General features: G+C 57.7%; 1 protein-coding gene across 2 annotated transcripts in view; it reads left to right on the forward strand.

Moving 5' to 3' along the window:
- The window catches only part of PIK3R5 (phosphoinositide-3-kinase regulatory subunit 5), a 71629-nt gene extending 51800 nt beyond the window's left edge, over positions 1-19829 (forward strand). The window contains exons 6-19 of one of the 2 annotated variants that reach the window (XM_036452195.2): positions 8540-8609; positions 11290-11464; positions 11928-12081; positions 12754-12837; positions 13119-13866; positions 13988-14135; positions 14455-14580; positions 15043-15171; positions 15323-15416; positions 15597-15673; positions 18144-18237; positions 18334-18416; positions 18898-19010; positions 19134-19829. In XM_036452195.2, coding sequence (XP_036308088.1) covers positions 8540-8609; positions 11290-11464; positions 11928-12081; positions 12754-12837; positions 13119-13866; positions 13988-14135; positions 14455-14580; positions 15043-15171; positions 15323-15416; positions 15597-15673; positions 18144-18237; positions 18334-18416; positions 18898-19010; positions 19134-19284 — 2246 coding nt within the window. In that variant the 3' untranslated portion in view covers positions 19285-19829. The remainder of the gene's footprint in view (positions 1-8539; positions 8610-11289; positions 11465-11927; positions 12082-12753; positions 12838-13118; positions 13867-13987; positions 14136-14454; positions 14581-15042; positions 15172-15322; positions 15417-15596; positions 15674-18143; positions 18238-18333; positions 18417-18897; positions 19011-19133) is intronic. The other variant, XM_036452196.2, reaches the window with a different exon arrangement.

Raw genomic sequence — 19829 nt, forward strand, 5'->3', positions numbered from 1 at the left:
AGGCCGCCCAGGTCCCAAGCGAAGTCCATGTGGACATGAGGCCCTCGCTTGCTCTCTGCCTCAGGAGCACGTGGGGGAATGTGTGTGTGGACAGGTTCGGTCTGGCCATGGAAGGTGGCTGGTGGGAATGGACAGGTTAGTGGGCGCCATGACAGGTGTGGACAAAGGCCTGGGACTGTCTAAGTTTTCATGGGTAGAGTCTGCAAAGTAGGAATTCTGGAGAAATTGCAGGTGCTGTCACACACATGCACATGAGGAAGAGGAAAACTATTGTAGAGCAAGAGAAAATATAATCAAGTATGATGTCCTGAGAGGTAGTCTGATATTAGAGTAATTCATCCCATCAATCGTTCAAAGGAATAAAGTCAGCAAACAACTGAACAGGCCCCTCTAAAACATTTGATAAAATTCAATATCCATTCCTAATATTCAAAACCCCTCTAATATAGGAAAGTGTTTAGTATACAGATGTGTTCCTTTTTTAAAAATATATTTTATTGATTTTTTACAGAGAGGAAGGGAGAGAGATAGAGAGCTAGAAACGTCAATGAGAGAGAAACATCGACCAGCTGCCTCTTGCACACCCCCTTCCAGAGATGTGCCCGCAACCAAGGTACATGCCCTTGACCGGAATCGAACCTGGGACCTTTCAGTCCGCAGACCGATGCTCTACCACTGAGCCAAACCGGTTTCGGACAGACATGTTCTTAATAAGGCAACAGTTCCCAGTGCAATACCAGAGGCATTTCCATTTAGTCAATAATCTTTCTCTTCATGCTTACAACTATTTTGCCTATGCAAAAAAATAAAGAATATTTCCTTTTCCAGAGAAGGTAAAATTTTAATAGGTAGAAATCAAACAATTGCTTATTTATTAAGACTAAGAGGATCACCTGAAGGACTGTCAGACTTGTAAACAGGGAGCTAATGGCTTTAACCTACAGAAGAAATAAATTTAACCAAAGGATAAGTAATTTAAAACACATGTTGCTAGATTTAGTCAATATTGTAATAATATCAGGTGTTACCATGATCAAAATACCAACAACAGCTTTTACAATTTAACAAAATAGAGGCCTATCAGTGCTCTACAATAGCATTTACCCATGCATTTTATATATATTTATGCATTCTTAAAGAAGAGTAAGGATGGATATTTCCTTACTATGTCTTTGAAGGTACCCTAAGGCTATATGTAGTTATGAAAATCATACACTATTGGGAAGAGAATACATGAATAATGGAACAAATAGAATAACTAGAAACAAATGAAATATTTTTTAAAAAATGTTATATAACAAAGTGGCATTCTCAAATGGGTCCTGGAAAAAAAAATTTGGCCATTTAATAGATGCTATCAGGATAATGAAGAAACCATAAAAAATGAGTTAGAACTTTATCTCCAAAAAACAAAATTGAGTTTTATAAAAATAACTTATAGATGGATTAAAATCTGAAGTGTAGAAAACAAAACCTGAAGTGTAGAAAAGTAATAGAAGAAAAATAGGTTACCTGAGCTCAGAATGGAAAAGGATTGTCCCTGAGCCAGCTTCTGCTGGAGGATTGTCCCTGCAAGACAAAAATTAAAAGGCCAACAGATTTGAGAGCATAAAATTTAAGGCTCTTTATTTGGCAAAACCCACTATAAGTGAAAGGTAAATGACAAACTAAGAAAAATATTTTCAATAAAAATTAATAGTATTGAAACCCATGAAGAGTTCTTTTGAGTCGATTAAAAATAGGCCAACACACCAGTGAAAATTTGAATAAAGCATGCTTTAAGCACATAAAAAAAAAAAAAAAAAGAACTAACAACAGCTGAGGAACAGCTTCTAAGACATGCACCCTCATTAGTAATAAAGAAAATGCAAAACTTAATAATGAGACACCATTTTTCCCTAGCAAATTGGCAAAGATAAAAAAAAGAAAAAAAAGAAGAAAAAGCCAGTATTTGTTAGGAAAAGGGGGGGGGGGGGTCCTATGTTCTCTAAAACATTAAAAAGATCCTTTCACCCAGCAATTCCATCCCTAGAAATTTGAACAATTATGGCTATGCAAAGATTTTCCTACAAGGATGTCATCGATGGATGTTTCCTACAAGGAGTTCTTGCTAGTCATCAACCAATTCCAAAATACCTAAATATTGTACATGACTGAGTCTATTGTGTCAAAGTTGTTTGGTGGAGTGCTAGCCCATTGTTTAAAATGATATAGAAATATAATTACTGAGATCAGAAGATGTTGAATAACTTGAATTTTTAAAAAAACAGGCCCCAAAATACTACATATGTTGTAATCCCATTTTTTTTCTTTTAAATCTCTACACACCAAGCCCTATTTAGTACCGACAGTGTTTCATTCTCATTGTACACGTTATACACAGAGAACAGAAGTACCAAATCTTATTCCCTAACAATTCACTTAGGAAGCTCAGGACTGAAGCTCTGTCTGTAGATTTCTTGGAGGGATTCGTGACGTCCTTCCCCAACCAATCATCTATTAGATCTGTCTGCCCCCAGCCAATCAGCTGCGTGTGGTTACAGAGCAGAGCAGGCACAGGCTGAGGTTGGCCACCACCCAAGTCTGTCTATTGCATGGACCTCCCTTCATGGGAGAGACTTGGTGGAAGAATTAAGAAATCAGGAAGACCCTGAGGAGAAGGTGCTGAACTAGGAAAGGTGTTTGGTCACATGATGAATTGAGAAATTGCCAACCCAACTTTCCAAGGCGCCCTAAGTGAACAGACCAGTTTAAGGTTAACCTCTTTCATCCCCGTCCTTCCCACTGTCCCCAAAGGAAGTGGATCTATTGATAGATCACTTCTGGGCTTCTCACTGGTGACCAGAATTCCTTTAACAAGAATGCGAAGTTTTGCCGAAACCTGTTTGGCTCGGTGGATAGAGTGTTGGCCTGCAGAGTGAAGGGACCCAGGTTCGATTCCAGTCAAGGGCGTGTGCCTTTGTTGCGGGCACATCGCCAGTGGCGGGTGTGCAGGAGGCAGCTGATCGATGTTTCTAACTCTCTACCCCTCTCTCTCCCTTCCTCTCTATAAAAAAATCAATAGAATATATATTTTAAAAATAATGCAAAGTTTTATTCCTGCTTATGATTTAAACAGAAAATACTTGAATGCAAATGCCTTGGCAGGACCTTCTGCCTATAGCCGTGGTCGGCAAACTGCGGCTCTCGAGCCACATGCGGCTCTTTGGCCCCTTGAGTGTGGCTCTTCCACAAAACACCACGGCCTGGGCGAGTCTATTTTAAAGAAGTGGCGTTAGAAGAAGTTTGAGTTTAAAAAATTGGGCTCTCAAAAGAAAGTTCAATCGTTGTACTCTGTTGACTAGTGTGAGTTTGCCGACTGCTAGTCTCTACCAAAGATGTAAACAACTCTTTCTTTCTTTGAAACGGCGGAGGGAGATGTCGGGCTGGGGAGGACTGTCACCTGCAATGTGGGGCGACCGCTTCCCAATTTCAAGCGGAGCCAACTGGCCTCCCCCGCTGGAGGCACGCTCTGCCTGGAAGTGTGTTTGTGGGCATCTGAGCAGGAACTCTGCTCTGGGTGCCCAGCGAGCAGATGGGGAGCAGAGGGGCGGGCTTCAGCGAGGCCCAGATGCCGGGACACGGGGTTCTAAGCCTGGGGGGACAAAAGCCAGGCAGAGCAGCCACTGGAGCTGGACTCAGAGCAGGGAGGACCTTCGGCACTCTTGTTGCCCCCTCCCCTGCTGAGGGGCAGTGCCCAGGGACCACGAGAGGCCTCAGATACCCACTGACCCTGGAGCAGGCAGATGTGTGCAGAGGGACTTGGGCCAGGCTGCCATGCTAGGAACTTCTCTTCCAGGGAAAGCAGAACTGAAACAGGAAACCATCTCTTTCTCATGTCGGAGAGGCGTCTTCAAACAAAAACCAAGCCCTCCGACAAGTGCAGAGCGAGCCCGTGTCCTGTAGATGTGTCCGGCCCATCACTGAGGGAACCAGCGACGTGACAGAGCTGGTGCAAAGGAGGGTGTGAGACACGGATACACGTTTCTCATGCGAGCTGGAGTAAGGCTGCAGAATTAGGTGCCAGATGAGTCAATATCATCTAGGAGAATAGAACTGTTGTTGCCTTTGAGGGTATCTCTTGTCCGGAACCAAACATTCATCTCGCATCCACACGTTAACCTCTAATTTCACAGAAGCTGAGCCCTCAGCAACAGCAAATAGTAAGTTAACAAAACGACCCTCATCTGCAGGAGCCTTAAGTGGGCTTGTTAGAAACTGCTTCCGTGTGGCTTTGTGGAGGCCTGTGGCTGAGGGCCCCACCCCTGTGAGCCCAGCAGAGAGAGGCAGTGAGAGGGAGGAAGCATAGAGGGGGGCGGGGAAGGGCCTGGAATGGAGGCCAGGAATGAGCCCTGGGAGAGAGGCTGAGGCTGAATCTCTTGGCAATGACCAGTACTCGGTATTAGACCTCCGTGGTTTCACATCTTGGGGCTCTGGGGCTGCTGGAAAGACATTTTACTTCTGGGGCCTCAGTTTCCCCATCTATAAAACGGGACGAGGCTGTCTCTTTCTCAGAGCCGTTTGCGAGGCTAAACGCCGACCTGCATTGACTTCACATGGCTTGGGCAGGAGGGTGTGGGGGGTGCTGGCTTAAGAGAGAGGTCCCGGCAAGGTCACAGGAAGAAGATGACCAGGGACCCAAAGAGGGGGACCCTCCACCCAGGGAGCCTTAGGGGGCGCGTTGCCATGGTGATGAATGAAACAGTTGACTCCGCTTTGATGTGGCTGGGTAGCAGAGGAAGTGGGCAGGTTATGAAGCTCCGGGCCTCCCCCTTCTTCCTGACTCCACCCCCCACCGGGGTGCCTACCGGCTGCGCCCTGGGGCGGGCAGGAAACCTCACCTCGGTGCTGCCAGGTCCTGCCTACCACAGCCTCCCTCCGGGGCTGAGCCCACATGTTTGTTGGATGTTTACGCCGTGGCCACATGGCTGCACTCAGCATAATACTCACCCGCAAAGAATTTATCTGTCACCCTGAGGGGTGACGGTGGGCATCCGGAGCGTGAGTCACTCAGAGTGCCCCAGCCTCCACGCCTGCCTCTCACCCAGACCACGGCCCACGAAGTCAGAGGGAGAAGCACTATTATTCCCACTTTGTATATGACACAACCAGGACTCGGAGAAGTTTGCTTCTTGCCCAAGCTACAGAGCCAGGTGTGAGAGAGGAAATGCAAGCCTTGGTATGACAAAGACGTCTGCTTTGTTACGTATTAGTTGGTGACCTGGGGACAGGTTATGTACATTTTCCTTGACAAAAGCAGGGCTGAAATTGTGGTTGATGGTGATGGTGGTGGTGGTGGTGGTGGTGGTGGTGGCAATGGCTGCCTTACCTGTGTGCTTACAGTGCTAAACACTGCTAAGCGTCCGCCCCATCTATCCTCAGAGCAGCCCCCTGGATACTTACTAGTATTTCCATCTTTCAGATGCTGGTAGGCCAGAAGGCCAGACAGTTAAGGAGCTTTTCCCGTGGTCACATAGCTCCCAAGAGCTCTACCACTTGAACCCATGTCTGCTTGAGTCAAAAAAATCTACTTTCTCACATTGCAAAATGCCGTGTTTCTTTCCAAAGACCTGGGCCGGGGACTCCCTGCCTGACAGGCCCTGGGCGCTCCTGGCTCGGGTCTTTGGGAAAGAAAGCTTCTGCCCTCGGGCAGTTTCTCCCGTCCCTTTCCTTTCGCTTAGTGCCCTCCCACCCTGGACCGCCTGCCAATCAGGAAAAAACCCGGAGGGGTCAGTGTTGCCTACGGACTGGCGGCAGGTGGACGGTGAATATTCCTCAGTGGCAGCACGTCTCTCTTGGGACGCCACTGATCATAAACATGCGCATCTTCTACTTTTTGCCTCTGATTATGGAAGGAAAGGTTTAGGGCTCGTAAAGGACAGTCAGCCAACACGGACCAGCAGGAGAGGGTCTGTGCTGTTTACACTCCGACCCCAGGTACATGGGAGTCTTTCCCCCACACTCCCGTGCCAGCTCCCCAGACACCAGCCGCGTGTCCACAGACTCAATCCAGTTCCGACACTAACCGCCTGGAGCCAGCACAGACCCCGCAGGGGAGGGCTCAGTCCGGCAAGACGGCCCGCACTTCAGATGCTAACCGTGAGCCCAGGTCTCCCTTACGCCTGAGCAACCAGCTCGCTGCACATCAGGGTTTCCCAGAGCTCCCTCCTCAGGGGCAGTAATGTGCTAAAACAGCTCCTGGAAGTCAGGAGAGCACCTTACTTACGTTCGCTGGTTGATTAGCAAGGATGCTATGAAGGATACAGAGGAACAGCTGGGTGAAGGGGTTCAGAGATGAGGTCTAGAGGGGTCCTGATGTTGTGGGGTCGAACCCTGGAGTCAAAAATAAGACCACCGGAGGCTGCTAATTGATTAAAAAAGCAGGAAGGATTTATTGAGCTGGCCATCGACGGCCACGGGAGCGCCACACGCAGGTGGAGTCCACCCTCACAACCACACCATTCCAGGTGTAAGCAGCTCTTTTAAAGGTCTAAACCACAAAAAAATAAAAAAATAATTTAAAAAAATTCCTTTGTCGTAAATTCTAAAGTCTAGCCAAAACCAGTTTGGCTCAGTGGCTAGAGTAGGGGTGTCGAACTCAATCAGAGAAGGGGCCAAAATCTAAAATCCAGCCTAAATCGCAGGCCGAATGGTTTACTGAACAGTCATAAACTGTCATTGTGATGGAAACGCAGCGGAGTGCAGTGATGACAGCGCGGTGCGGGCCACATTGCAAGGCCTGGCGGGACGGATTTGGCCCGCGGGCCTTGTGTTTGACACATGTGGGCTAGAGCGTCGGTCTGTGGACGGAAAGGTCCCAGGTTCAATTCCGGTCAAGGGCATGTACCTTGGTTGCGGGCACATTCCCAGTAGAGGGTGTGCAGGAGGCAGCTGGTCAATGTTTCTCTCTCGTCGATGTTTCTAGGTTTCTATCCCTCTCCCTTCCTCTCTGTAAAAAAATAAATAATAAAATATATTTAAAAAAATAATAAAGATAAAAATAAATAAATTCTAAAGTCTAAATGCTGGGAATAGCCACATCCTGCTGAACATTGGAATGTGGGCCTATCTTGCCATTGCAGTTTTTACAGAAGCAGAATCAAGCAGAGTTAATAATCTCTAAAGGTTATCTACAGTTTCAACTCCTGAAGCTCCTGAGTCAATGGAAACCAGTCTCCCGTGGTTCTGGTCCACGGGCACAGGAGAAGCAAGTACGTGTGTGCAGAAGCCAGAATAGCAGGGTTAGCATTCCAACAGCAGTTTTTACCTAAGTGTAGCTGCTACCATTCTTCCCTGAGTGTAGGAGCTTCTGTCCCTGTGGCGTTGGGGTGCACAGCCCTCCTGGCACCCACCCTGGGAGATTTCTGAACGCCTTTGGTTAGGGGTTTCATGGAGATCCTGCTGAGTAGGCATGATGGACTAAATCTTGGCTATTGACGATTACCTCGGCCTCCAGCTCCTTCCCCCGCTGAAGGTTGCTTAGGCTCTTCGACCCCCAGGGTGAGAACCGCTAGCAGGGTCGCCTAAGACCATCGGAAAGCACAGATATTTACGTTACAATTCATAACAGTAGCAAAATTACAGTTATGAAGTGGCAACGAAAATCATGTTATGGTTGGGGGTCACCACAGCATGAGGAACCGTATAAAAGGGTCGCGGCATGAGGAAGGTTGAGAGCCACTGCGCTAGACAAACGTCAGGGTCTTTCTTCCTGCTTTCTGCAACGCTTCCCGGGTGGATCGCCTTTCCGCTCCCCACTCCCTCAGGCCCAGGCTGGCCCTGCCCCTGACGGGAGACAGGGACCCCGTAAGGACTTCCAAGCTCCAACAAGGGCGCTGTCCCCCGAGGCCCAACCTCTGCTCTGTCACCCTTGTCAGTGAGGAGAGCGACATGGGCTTTGGTCTCCTCCCGAGGGTGGCACAGACCCCAAGACACACTGCGGAGGGTCTGTTTCCAGCTGCAGAACTGAGTGAGCCAAGTTGCAGGAAACACTTCAGTTCCTTTCTCCACACTTTTGGAGTCAAGGAGGCCGACAGCTGGACAGGGCAGGGAGGAAGGCTGGGAGGGGGCGTGGTGCAGAGGCCCAGTCTGGGAGGGACCCCAGCAGGGTGTCTGTGGTCCCTGAAAAGTTGTGGGAGGCCAAGCCCAGACGCTGGAGGAAGGAGAGAGTGTGGGAGGGGCTGAGGCTGAGGGGATGGCCCCAGGGTGCCCGGCACGCCCACTGCAGGACACCCGGACTGAGAGAGGGCAGCGTGACAGGAGCCAGGACTGCTGGACAGCAGGAGGCCGGCCTCGGTTCTCCTCTCAGGGGCTCTGCCCGCCGCCTCTGAGGAGCAAAGCTTGGCAGGTGGCTGGAGCCTGTCAGGTGCGGTCTGCCCCTGGTGCTGAACCCCATCCGGGAACCCTCACCCTAACTGTCCGGTGCGGCCCCTGTGGGGAGCAGACATGAGCGCCAATGGACCAGGTAAAGCGTGAATCTGTTCTTTTCCTTCGGCCACAGGAATCTCCTACCAGCGGCTGGTGAGGGCTGAGCAGGGCCTGTCCATTCGGAATCACCGCAGCTCCACTGTGTGAGTGCTCTCGGGAGGGAGAAACCGCGTGGGGGTGGGGGAGGGGTTAGGGGTGGGGGTGGAGGTGAGGGTAGGGTGGGGTCGGGATGGGACTGCGCCCACTGTTCCACCGTTCCCGCACCAGCACCCCTGCATCCCTCCCTCACTGCACCCCACCCAAGCCCCCAGCAGGCAGGCTTAGACCTGGGACCCCGGAATGGCCGGTGCTGATTTGTGCACAGAGCCGCTTTCTTGGCTGGGGGTCTTTCATCAGGTTCCTAAACACGTCTGAGACTTAAAAAGGACAACAGGTTAAGAACCAGCTGCGTTGATCGTGCCAGGTGCTGGGCACACATTACCTCACGTCACCCCGCTTTTCAGATGAGGAAACGGAAGGTCAGAGAGGCCAGGTAGCCTCCCCAAGGTCACCCAGCTACGAGGGCTGAGCCAGGGCCCGAAGCTCGGTCTTCCTCCAAACCCCGTGCTCTCCCCACAGTGTCTTTCTGCCGCTTTTTAAAGCAGCATTTGCCAAACTTTTTTTTTTTAACCAACCTACAATAAAGAATTCATTTTCTCTGACAGCCTGACACACACACACACACACACACACACACACGCAGCCAAAACAGGTTTCATGAATTGAAATGTACCCTTACCCCCTAGCAGGGGTCCTCAAACTTTTTAAAGTGGGGGCCAGATCACGGTCCCTCAGAGAGCTGGAGGGCCGGACTATATGAACTACTAATTCCTACTGTAACACCTCGGCTGCGCTCACTGCCCAAAAAACCTGGCGGGCCGGATCAGACTCCTCTGCGGGCCGCATGTGGCCCGCGGGCCGTAGTTTGAAGACGCCTGCCTAGGGTGAGCTCTGTCCCCTTCTGTTCCGCCTCATTTAAAAGGCCAGTCTGGGTGTGACTCCCCAGTGGACTGCATTGCCCTCTCACGGGGCTGGGGCGGCAGTTCGACAAACACGATAGGCGAAGCCTCCAGCCCGAGGCCCCTCCAGCGGGTCTCCCGGCAGGTGGGCGCCCTCCCCTGGACACCTGGGCGCTCAGATGCAGCTCCAGCAGCAGAAATTGTAGTCACCGCCCTCCCCCATCCCCAGGCAGAGCAGGTTTTGAGCGAGACCGAGGGTACGAAACTACTTATAAATGCTAGCTTAGCAAATACATAGCTACCTCCCGGGCGGGGCAGGGGGCAGGGGGCAGGGGACTGGCGAATGCTCACCCACCTCATTGGGCACTTACTGAGCTCTGGGCATCGCTGCTCCCTGCAGCTCCCCTTATGGGGAGGCAGGTTTAAGGTCAGGGAACTGAGCTCCGGGGGTGAGTAGAAGATCTCAGGGTTAAGGGTGAACTCGCTTCTGTTTCCAGTGAGTTGGGAAGGAGGGTGGGTTTTCCAGGCTGGCCGGCTGGTCCTGCACTCAGTGCGTCAGCGGAGGAGTGAGGCCATGTGTGCCCAGCACCCAGGGGGAAGGAGAAGGGCTCAGAGGGCTGCTTACGGGAGCCTGCCCCCTTTTTCTTAAAAGAGAGAAACCATAGTTTCTCCCCGGGATGATGCCTCTGACAGCACAGGTCCTGAGCCCAGGCCCCGCTCTGAGCAGAGGCCACAGGGACTGGGGGAGCGCCTCCTGCCGGTGCTGCTTTGCGCTGGTGGGAACGCAGCTCGCAGCTGGGGTCTGGGGGAGAAGGAGCCGCACTATAGCTGGCTCAGGCGGGCGCACTGGCCCGGGGATGGCTCAGACGCCTTCGAGGAGATGCAGCGATGGCGTGGGCAAAGTGAGAACCGCCCTGGGCTGTTAACCGTTAACTGAGTAATCGACACCTCGGGGTCGACGGTTCTCAACGTTTGTGTATGTTTGAAATTTTCATAACGAGCAAACGTCACACTGGCCCCGCGAAGGAGCCGGGGTGGGGCGGGGAGAGGGGCGGAGGTGGCTGGACACACACTCCTTCTTCCCGGCCAGTGCGGGCTGTGAGGTGCTCGGCCAGCTAGAAAAGGGCCCCCCGCCTTCCTCCTGGCAGATGCCACCACCCCACCCCGCAACCGTGGCTCGAGGAGCAGGGCGAAGGGCGAAATCTCACTCCCCCTGCACCGCGGCGTGTGCCTGCCCGCTCCCCCTTCCCAAAACGGCCGCCTGGCTCCCGGCCACCTCACCCAAAACACAGTCTGCTCTTGAGTAATCTCATATCCATCCAGATGTCTTGTAGAAAAAAAAATGTTTACATAAAAATTAGGGTAAAACTTATTTTTAAAAATGAGTTCAGTGTTTAAAACACATGTGTCAAACACAAGGCCCGCGGGCCAAATCCGTCCCGCCAGGCCTTGCAATGTGGCTCGCACCGCGCTGTCATCACTGCACTCCGCTGCGTTTCCATCACAATGACAGTTTATGACTGTTCAGTAAACCATTCGGCCCGCGATTTAGGCTGGATTTTAGATTTTGGCCCCTTCTCTGATTGAGTTCGACACCCCTAGTTTAAAAGGTCTTTGAAAACACTGGGGGGGTGGGGGGGAATACTCAAAAGCAGACCATACACTTTCCTCTGAGAACCGGGACCCTGAGTCCCCACGCTCGTGGCTCAGGCCCTGCCTGGGCTGTGAGGAGGCCAGGCCTGGGGGTGGGGGTGGGGGGGACACAAGCCCAGCATGAGGCCCTGGCTGCGCCCCGGTGCCCACAGCCAGTCCTCTGTGCCCCCAGCACCGTGCTGCTGCTGAACCCCGTGGAGGTGCAGGCGGAGTTCCTGGCTGTGGCGAACAAGCTGAGTGCGCCCGGGCACTCGCCCCACAGCGCCTACATCACGCTGCTCCTGCACGCCTTCCAGGCCTCCTTTGGGGCCCGCTGCGACCTCGCGGGGCTGCACGGCCGGCTGCAGGTACGCGTCCGGGCCCGGGGTCCCCCTGCCCCTTCTCGCAGACCTGGATCTGCCCCGCCTTAGGGCTGCAGTCTCCAGGGCTCACGGCCTCCTCACCCCGGGGCACGGCGGGCGGGGGTGGGAGAGCTGGCCTTGCCAACAGGCTCCCTGTGGTGCTGGGGCCCGACCAGATGGGTGGCACCCCCCTCAGGGGAAGGAGATTCAGATGGAAGCTGGCAGACTGGTGTCTGGTCCCCGCGCTGGGACAGGCCAGCTGGGTGGCCCTGGACAGACCCTCTGGCCCCGGGCCCTTCTCTCGTGACCGTGTCCTGAGAGGGCGGTCAGGGGCGGGCCTGGCTCTGGGTCTGTGGGTGGAGATGGGTGATGAGACTGGGAGGGCCCGGGCCCTGTGCCATCGGGGAGACCTCGGGGAGACCAGCCAGCCATGGCGCAGGACCAAGCCGGCCGCCTCCTGGGGTTCCAGGCCAAGACCCTGGCCGAGCTCGAGGACGTCTACACGGAGACGGCGGAGGCCCAGGAGCTGGCAGCCGGCATCGGGGACGCCGCCGAGGCCCGGAAGTGGCTCAGGACCAAGCTGAAGGCGGTGGGAGAGAAAGCCGGCTTCCCAGGCGTCTTAGGTGAGGCTCTGGGACGGGGCCCACGCTCCCGGCCGGCCGGCTGCTCCGGCTCCCACCGTGAGCGGGCCAGGTGGCCTGGAGGCTCTGGGGACCACGCTCCTCACCACGTCCTCACCCTGGTGCCTGGTGCTTGGTGCCCGGCTCCTGACTGTGAGGTCAGGGCCGGGGGCATCGGGTGGGGCTGTGGGGAGAGGAAAAGCGTGTGCCCACCAGGAGCAAGGGCCTGTCGTCTGGCATGAAGACAATGCGGAAGTGGCACGCAGCACATCCACACAGCTCCCCTGGGCCCACTTCAGTCACATGGCCGCCCCTCACCCCGAGGAGCCTGGGAAGCTTCCTCTCCACAGCCGCGTTCCCCCAGAAGGGGCGCAGTGTCCTCGCATCTGGAGGGGCAGTGCCCTTGTTCTCCCGTGTGGACCCCGTCAAAGGGGAATCAGAGCGTGTGCCCGCCACACCGGCACAGCATGCAAAGGGCACGGCACCCCCACAGTGCCCGCTGGCTGAGCGCCAGGACCCCAGCTCTCAGCTCCAGCTCAGCCGTGGGCCACCCAGCTTCCCAGCTGGGCCCACCCTCTCCCACCTCTGCCCTCTTCCCTAAGCCAGGGCCCAGGGCCGGCCATGCTCAGGGCTCCCTCCCGGGCCTCACCTGGGCTGCCCCGCCGGTTCTTGCAGATACGGCGAACCCCGGCAAGCTCCGCACCATCCCCATCCCCGTCGCCAGGTGCTACACCTACAGCTGGAAGCAGGACAGCTTCGGTAAGCAGCTGGCCGGGGCCCGCGGTGCCCACCCCGGGGGCCCGGGCTCTCTCCCCAGCCCGTCTGGGCCGCAGCCTCCGCCCCCCATCGGCCCACCGGCCTGAGCGGGCGCTGGGCAGGGCAGAGGCCGCGCTCTGAGTCCCCACCTCTGGCATCTCCTCCCCAAGTCCGTTCTGTCTGAACCTGTTCCCTCACCAAAGGCGAGCGGGAGAGGGCTCCTGGGCCGCACACCCAGCGACACCTCCCTTATCACCCCCCGCCCCCCCCCCCCCCCCCCACAGACGTCCTGACGGAGATGCTGCTCAAGGAACAGGAGCTGCTGCAGCCCGGGCTCCTGGGGGACGACGAGGAGGAGGAGGAGGAGGAGGAAGAGGAGGAGGAGGAGGAGGAAGAGGAGGAGGAGGAGGAGGACTTGGAAACGGACGGGCAGTGCGCCCAGAGGGACTCGCTGTTTTCCACCGGCTCGGAGGCCTCCCGGGACTCCGCCCTGAGCCTCGCCTCCTGCCAGGCCTCGGGGGCCACCCTGTCCAGCCAGCTGCTGACCTCCTTCGTGTCGGGCCTGTCGGACGGCGTGGACAGCGGCTACATGGATGACAGCGAGGAGAGCTCCCCCGAGTGGCCGCGGAGGCCGGGCGGCCGGGGGCGGCGGGGCCACCGCAGGCCGGGGCCCAAGTTCAACCGCATCTACAAACTGTTCAAGAGCACCAGCCAGCTGGTGCTGCGGAGGGACTCCCGGGGCCTGGAGGGCAGCCCGGACTCGGCCCTGCCCCTGCGGCGGGCGGGCAGCCTCTGCAGCCCCCTGGACGGCCCGGCCCCGCCCCCCGCCCGCGCCCAGCGCTCCCGCTCGCTGCCGCAGCCCAAGCTCGGCGCCCAGCTGCCCAGCTGGCTCCTGGCGCCCGCCTCGCGCCACCAGCGCCGCCGCCCCTTCCTCAGCGGGGACGAGGACCCCAAGGCCTCCACCCTCCGCGTGGTGGTCTTCGGCTCCGACCGGATCTCCGGGAAGGTCGCCCGGGCCTACAGCAACCTGCGGTGAGAGCCGGGGCTGGGCGCGTCCCTGCAGGTGGCAATGGTGGTGGTGGTGCCGGTGGCTTGAGCTTAGGTCCCACGGGGACCCACCCGGGGCACCTTCTCACCACCTTCTCGTCGCCAGGCTGCTGGAGAGCAACCGCCCCCTCCTCACCCGCTTCTTCAAGCTGCAGTTCTTCTACGTGCCCATGAAGCGAAGCTCCGCCTGCAAGGCCCCCCGGAGCCAGACACCGCCCCTGCCCCCCGAGTCCCCGAGGCACCCCCTCCCCACAGTACGTCCCGGCCCTGCACCAAGGGGGGGGGGCGGTGGGCGAGCAGGTGGACGTGAGCAGGTGGCAGTCGTCCGAGAGGGCAGGTTGAGGCCGCGGAAGCCATCACTGACTGTGGGGCGCCCTCTCCCGCCTCGCCCTTGCTCCCAGGAGTGGTCCCCGCCCCGCACTGGGGGGGTGGCGCTTTGCTGTGTGACACAGACATGTCCAAGGGCAGGGGTCCGGAGGCAGGGGGAGCTCAGATTAGGGCTGCAGGGCTGCCCAGGGCCCTGGCAGGCCTCCTGGGTCGCTGGGCATGACTCTCGCTTGCCCCTTGTCTCAGGAGCTGGGCCCTGCCCAGTGGGAGGAGAGCACCAACGACATCTCTCACTACCTCGGCATGCTCGACCCCTGGTATGAGCGCAACGTGCTGGGCCTCATGCACCTGCCCCCCGAAGTCCTGTGCCAGGTAGGGGGCCCCTGGGAGGGAAGAGAAGGCCCACGGGCTGGGGCCACCCGCCTGGCTCAGAAGGCCCCGGTTTGGGGGGATCCAGCTCGAGGACTCCACGGAGGACCAGGGTGCACTGGGGATGAGCAGAGGGAGTAGGCGAGAAGCGGGACAGGGCTCTGGGGGCGAAGGAGGCTCCTCAGAAGGCTCCAGGGTCCTCCATCCTCAGCACCGCTCTGCCCAGCTCCGCCAGGGGCCTTCCTGAGCCCCGGGTCAGGCCGGGGAGACGTGTGGAGACCGGCTGTGGGTGCTCCCCCGGCCTCTGTCTCCTGCTTTCGCCTCACCACTCCTCCCCATCCCGGCTCTCTCCTCTGCGTCTCTCTCTGCACGTGTGTGCGTGTTCCTCTTCCTCTTCCTCTCGTCTCCCCTTTCCCTCCCGCTCGCTGCCCACCTGCCCCTCCGGCTCTGGCTCCCCGGATGCAGCAGTCCCTGAAGGAGGACTCCCGGCCCCTGGAGGGCTCGCCCGCCCAGCTGCCCATCCTGGCCGACATGCTGCTCTATTACTGCCGCTTCGCCGCTCGGCCGGTGCTGCTGCAGGTCTACCAGACGGAGGTGAGCACCGCCGCCCCAGCCACCTGCCCCCTTGGACTCACAGGCCCCAGCCTGGGCCCCGTCCCCACCCCACGGCAGCCCCCAGCCCGGAGCCAAGGGGCCTGGTGGGTCCCTGCAGGGGCCTCACTGAGGCCTGGCTCGCCCTCCGCAGCTGACCTTCATCACCGGGGAGCAGGCCACGGAGATCTTCATCCACTCCCTGGAGCTGGGTCACTCCGCTGCCACGCGAGCCATCAAGGCTTCAGGTGAGAGCGGCCTGAGTCCCCGGAGGCAGGTGGGGGGGCCCCAGGAGGCGGAGCCCTGGGGAGGGAGGGCCCTGGGAGGCAGGGTCACGGGAAAGCAAGGCCAGAGGTGGGGGGCCGGGAGATGGAGCCCCAGGGCCTGCACGTGGCACCCAGTGAAGCGTCTGTCTGCGTGTGGCACAGGTCCTGGCAGCAAGAGGCTGGGCATCGATGGGGACCGGGAGGCCGTCCCGCTAACACTACAGATAATCTACAGCAAGGTAAGGCAGCGCCAGCCTCGGCCCCCGAGGTCGGCTCCCCGTCCTGCTCACGCGGAGCCAGACTCGGTTCCGGGCCCCAGTTTTCACGCTGGAGACCGCAGAAGGCCTTCCCCCGGGCCCCGCCCCTCCTGAAGGTGCCAGCGGCTCCCGGGCTGTGCCAGGGCCTGGCTGCAGGGCGAGGTGGAGAGGGGGGCAGGGCTGGGCCATCCAGAGGCCCCATGAGGGAGCAGCCACGGTCTGGGGGCCCGTGTGCCAGGCTGGGTGCATGGGGGGTGGGAGGAGAGGGGGAGGGAGTGAAGAGATATCTGAAGTAAGAGAGGAAGGGATGCCCAAGAGCATGAGTCTCTGAGCATGTCACACTTCGGGGGACAGGCCTCACCAATGGGGGCCTCTCCTGCCTTCTTTTCCTCCTTCCTTCTTTCAACCATTCACAAGATATTTATTCAGCACCAGCTCCTGCCAGCCCTGTGCTGGGCAGGGGGGAATGCTGTAAGCAGGGGGGCCAAGCCCTGCCCTTGGCTTTTTCAGAAGAGAGAGACAGACAGGAAACAAGGAAATGGCCACGGTAATGTCTGACAGGCAGTCACAGGGCTGACGAGATGGTGATCGTGGGCTACTAATGTACATTGGGTGGCCATGGAGGTGGCAGGCGGGACTGACCCTGAGAGCTCTGTGCCAGGTGTTTGTTAGCGCCTACCGAGTCCCAGGCATTGTTCTGGGCACAGGTAAGTGTTGTCAAGAGTGAACAAGCCGAAACCGGTTTGGCTCAGTGGATAGAATGTCAGCCTGAGGACTGAAAGGTCCCAGGTTCGATTCTGGTCAAGGGCATGCGCCTTGGCTGTGTGCACATCCCTAGTAGGGGGTGTGCAAGAGGCAGCTGATCGATGATTCTCTCTCATCGATGTTTCTAACTCTCTATCCCTCTCTCTTCCTCTCTGTAAAAAAAAAAAATCAATAAAATATATAAATAAATAAAAACGGGGGAGGAGGGAGAGTGAACAAAATGCTTACAACTGGGCGGATGGCAGGCATTGGTGAGATGGAGCCACAGATGTATGATTAAAACTGTGACACAAAGATGAAGGAGAGGTACATGGTACTGGGAGAACCTCCAGGGGATTCTTCAACCCGGTCAGGAAAGTTAGACGCTTCCTAGGGAAGAGACATTGAGTCAATATTGGGGGGAGGGGGCAACAGGAGTTAGTTAGCTAAGCTAAAAAGAGAGAGGGATGTATTCCCCAGAGGAGGCAGCATGTGCAAAGGCCCTGTGGTAGAAGAGAGCATGAACAGCACAGGTGATGAGGCGAGGCTAAAGAGAGAGGCGGGGCCAGAATGCCAAGGGCCTTAATTATAGCCAGAGGAGTTTTGTCCAGTCACAGGAGCAGTGGTATTAAGTTCCGGGGAGGAGCTGGGAATGCGTGTGACACGATCAGAAGTTTCCTCCGGCAGCTCTGTGGAGAACAGATTGGAGGGCCCACGGGGCATAGCAAGGCCCAGAGGAGGCTCTGGTGGTTTTCCAGGAGGGAAATGTGGCAGCCAGCTGGGCTGGTGGTGGTGGAGATGGACAGGAATGGGGGCTGTACGTGGACTCTGTGAGCAGCAGGGCTTAGGGGATGGGTTGGAAAAGAGGGGCCCGGACTCCCGGATTTCAGTCTTCTGGAACTACTGTGCGTTGTCTCAGAAGCAGCCCAGGTCTGGTAGCAGCAGATCAGAAACGTGAGTTTGCAGTGCCCTTGAGAGGGAGAAGGAAGAAGTCAGAGCAGGCAGTCGGATGGATGGCCCTGGACTCAGACATGACATAGGAGGAGGGGTGCATAGGTCATTGAGGTTCCCTCACGGAGAACGGACAAGTGCAAAGAGCAGAGGAGCCCGGAGAAGGGCCTGAGCCTGTGCCGTGTGACTGCAGGCACAGGAGGGTGTAGAGCTGAGCAGAGGCCCCGGCCGAACGGTGGTGGGGAGCCAGGAGCCCCTCGCAAAAGCCCAGGAGAGGAGAGGGGTGAACAGAAGCAAATTCTCCTGCAAGGGCAAGTGAGCTGACCTTGAGATTGACCAAGGACCCAGAAACCCACTTGAGTTTGCCAACATGGAGGTCCCCAACAAAAGGGGGTGCCAGGCTGGCTCTGCCAGGAGCCCCAGGCCTGCGGGCCCCTCTCTTCCTACTCTGGGCTCAGCAGGAGGTCACCAAGGCCACCCCTTAAGGTGCTCTCAGCTCCCATGTCCTATGACCTGGCCACAGGCTGACCCAGGGACCAAGCCAGCAACGTGACGCCCTCGCCAGAGTCAGCACGGTCTGCACGGGGCTGGGGCTCTCGGGGAAGGAGCCGGCAGACCCGGTGAATGAGAGAGAGCCCCCCGGGTGTGACCAGCACAGGCAGCTCCGGGCCCTGGCAGTCTGGGCCTCCTCTCTGAAGGGAAGGGGGCAGCCACGGGGCCCCGAGCTGAGGGAGGACCCGGTTTGCTGCCTTTCCAGGGGGCCATCAGCGGACGGAGTCGCTGGTGTAACATGGAGAAGGTCTGCACCTCCATCAACCTCAACAAGGCATGCCGGAAGCAGGAGGAGCTAGGTTGGTCAGGTGGGCCGTGCGGGGGGTGGGGGTGGGGGCGGGGAGAGGGTGGCAGGGAGGGGCTCTGAGCCGGGCCTGAGCACCCCTGCCCTTCAGACGCCGGTGTCGAGTCCCTGACGCTAAACCTGACGGAAGTGGTGAAGAGGCAAAACCCCAAATCCAAGAAGGGCTTTAACCAGGTAAGGGCTCCCCTCGCCTCGAAGCCGCACCCTCAGGAGGCTCACTGCGGGGTTAATGCATTGGAGTTTGTGCACGTGGGCACGCTGCGTGAGAGGAGGGTGTCCGAGGCTGCGGGGCTGTGGGTGGGAGGAGGGGCAGGGTGAGGGGTGAGGTTTGGGGTGTGCACCCACGTGGAGTGCTGGGGGGCGTTAGGAGGAAGGGGGGCCTCTGAGAGAGACTATATGGTGTGGAAGGGTTCCGCCCTAAGCCGGAGGCAGGGGGCTGTGGGCTGTGGGACGCCCAGGGCTCTCACCGCGGGGGGGGGAGGGGGGGCAGAGCACGGTGTAGCTTCTCCTCCAGGGCACTTGCTTCTTCCAGGCTCAGGAAAGGGCAGGGGCTGGGGCGGAGCCAGGGTCTGAGCTGTGGACAGACAAACGCCCACCCCACCCCAGGGCTAGCGGGCGGGCACTTCCCCGGGACTGACCCGGGCCTTCCTTCCAGATCAGCACCTCGCAGATCAAAGTGGACAAGGTGCAGATCATCGGCTCCAAAAGCTGCCCGTTCGCCGTGTGCCTGGACCAGGACGAGAGGAAGATCCTGCAGAGTGTGGTCAGGTAGGCGGCGCTGCTCGCCCCAGCCGAGAGGGGGAGGGCAGGGGTCAGTGTCTGTGTGTTTCCCCGGGGCCCGGGGGTGGCCGGAGGGACGGGAGCCTGACCAGACGCCTGCCTCGCCCGCAGGTGTGAGGTCTCGCCTTGCTACAAGCCAGAGAAGAGCAGCAGCCCCTGCCCCCAGCCCCAGAGGGCGGCCCACTCGCCAGCCCAGGCCACGCCCGATCTCTGCTCCCTCCTCTGCCTGCCCATCATGACTTTCAGCGGAGCTCTGCCCTAGCGAGGCCCTGCGCCCACAGCCCTGCACCCTCAACCGGCTCACCCCGACGGGACGACCAGAAGCGACTTCTTCCGAGCCTCTCCAGACGGCCGGCTGTGCAGGTCTCGCTCCTGGAGAACCACACGGGCCTGCGCTGGTTCAAGGCCTGCTGAGGCCCTGCAGGGCAGGGCGCCGGTGGCTTCTGGGGCCTCGGGGTTCTGCTTGGGACAGAAACAGGCTTTAGGGAGAGGGGCCTGGCCACACAGCCCCTGTGGATCCTGAGGCAGGATGGAGATCTGACCTCTGAGAGCCCCGCCCACCAACATGGTCAGCATCCTTTCTAGAAAAAGGTCCGGAGGCCCTGGTGCTCTGGGGTCTGGGCTCGGCCTCCTCTCCCAACCTGCGGTCCAGGGGCGCCCGTTCCTTCCTTTGTCAAAGGCCTGGGAAACTCTGTGTCTGGGGTTCAGTCCCCTCGACTCCAGACGTGGAGATGAGACTTTTCATTCCTGACCTTCAGACTAGCCCCCATCTCTGTCCCCCCTTTCTCTCCCCCTACCTCTCTCTCT

This window comes from Pipistrellus kuhlii, unplaced genomic scaffold (genome assembly GCF_014108245.1).
Source record: "Pipistrellus kuhlii isolate mPipKuh1 unplaced genomic scaffold, mPipKuh1.p scaffold_m20_p_23, whole genome shotgun sequence".
Taxonomy (NCBI): Eukaryota; Metazoa; Chordata; class Mammalia; order Chiroptera; family Vespertilionidae; genus Pipistrellus; species Pipistrellus kuhlii.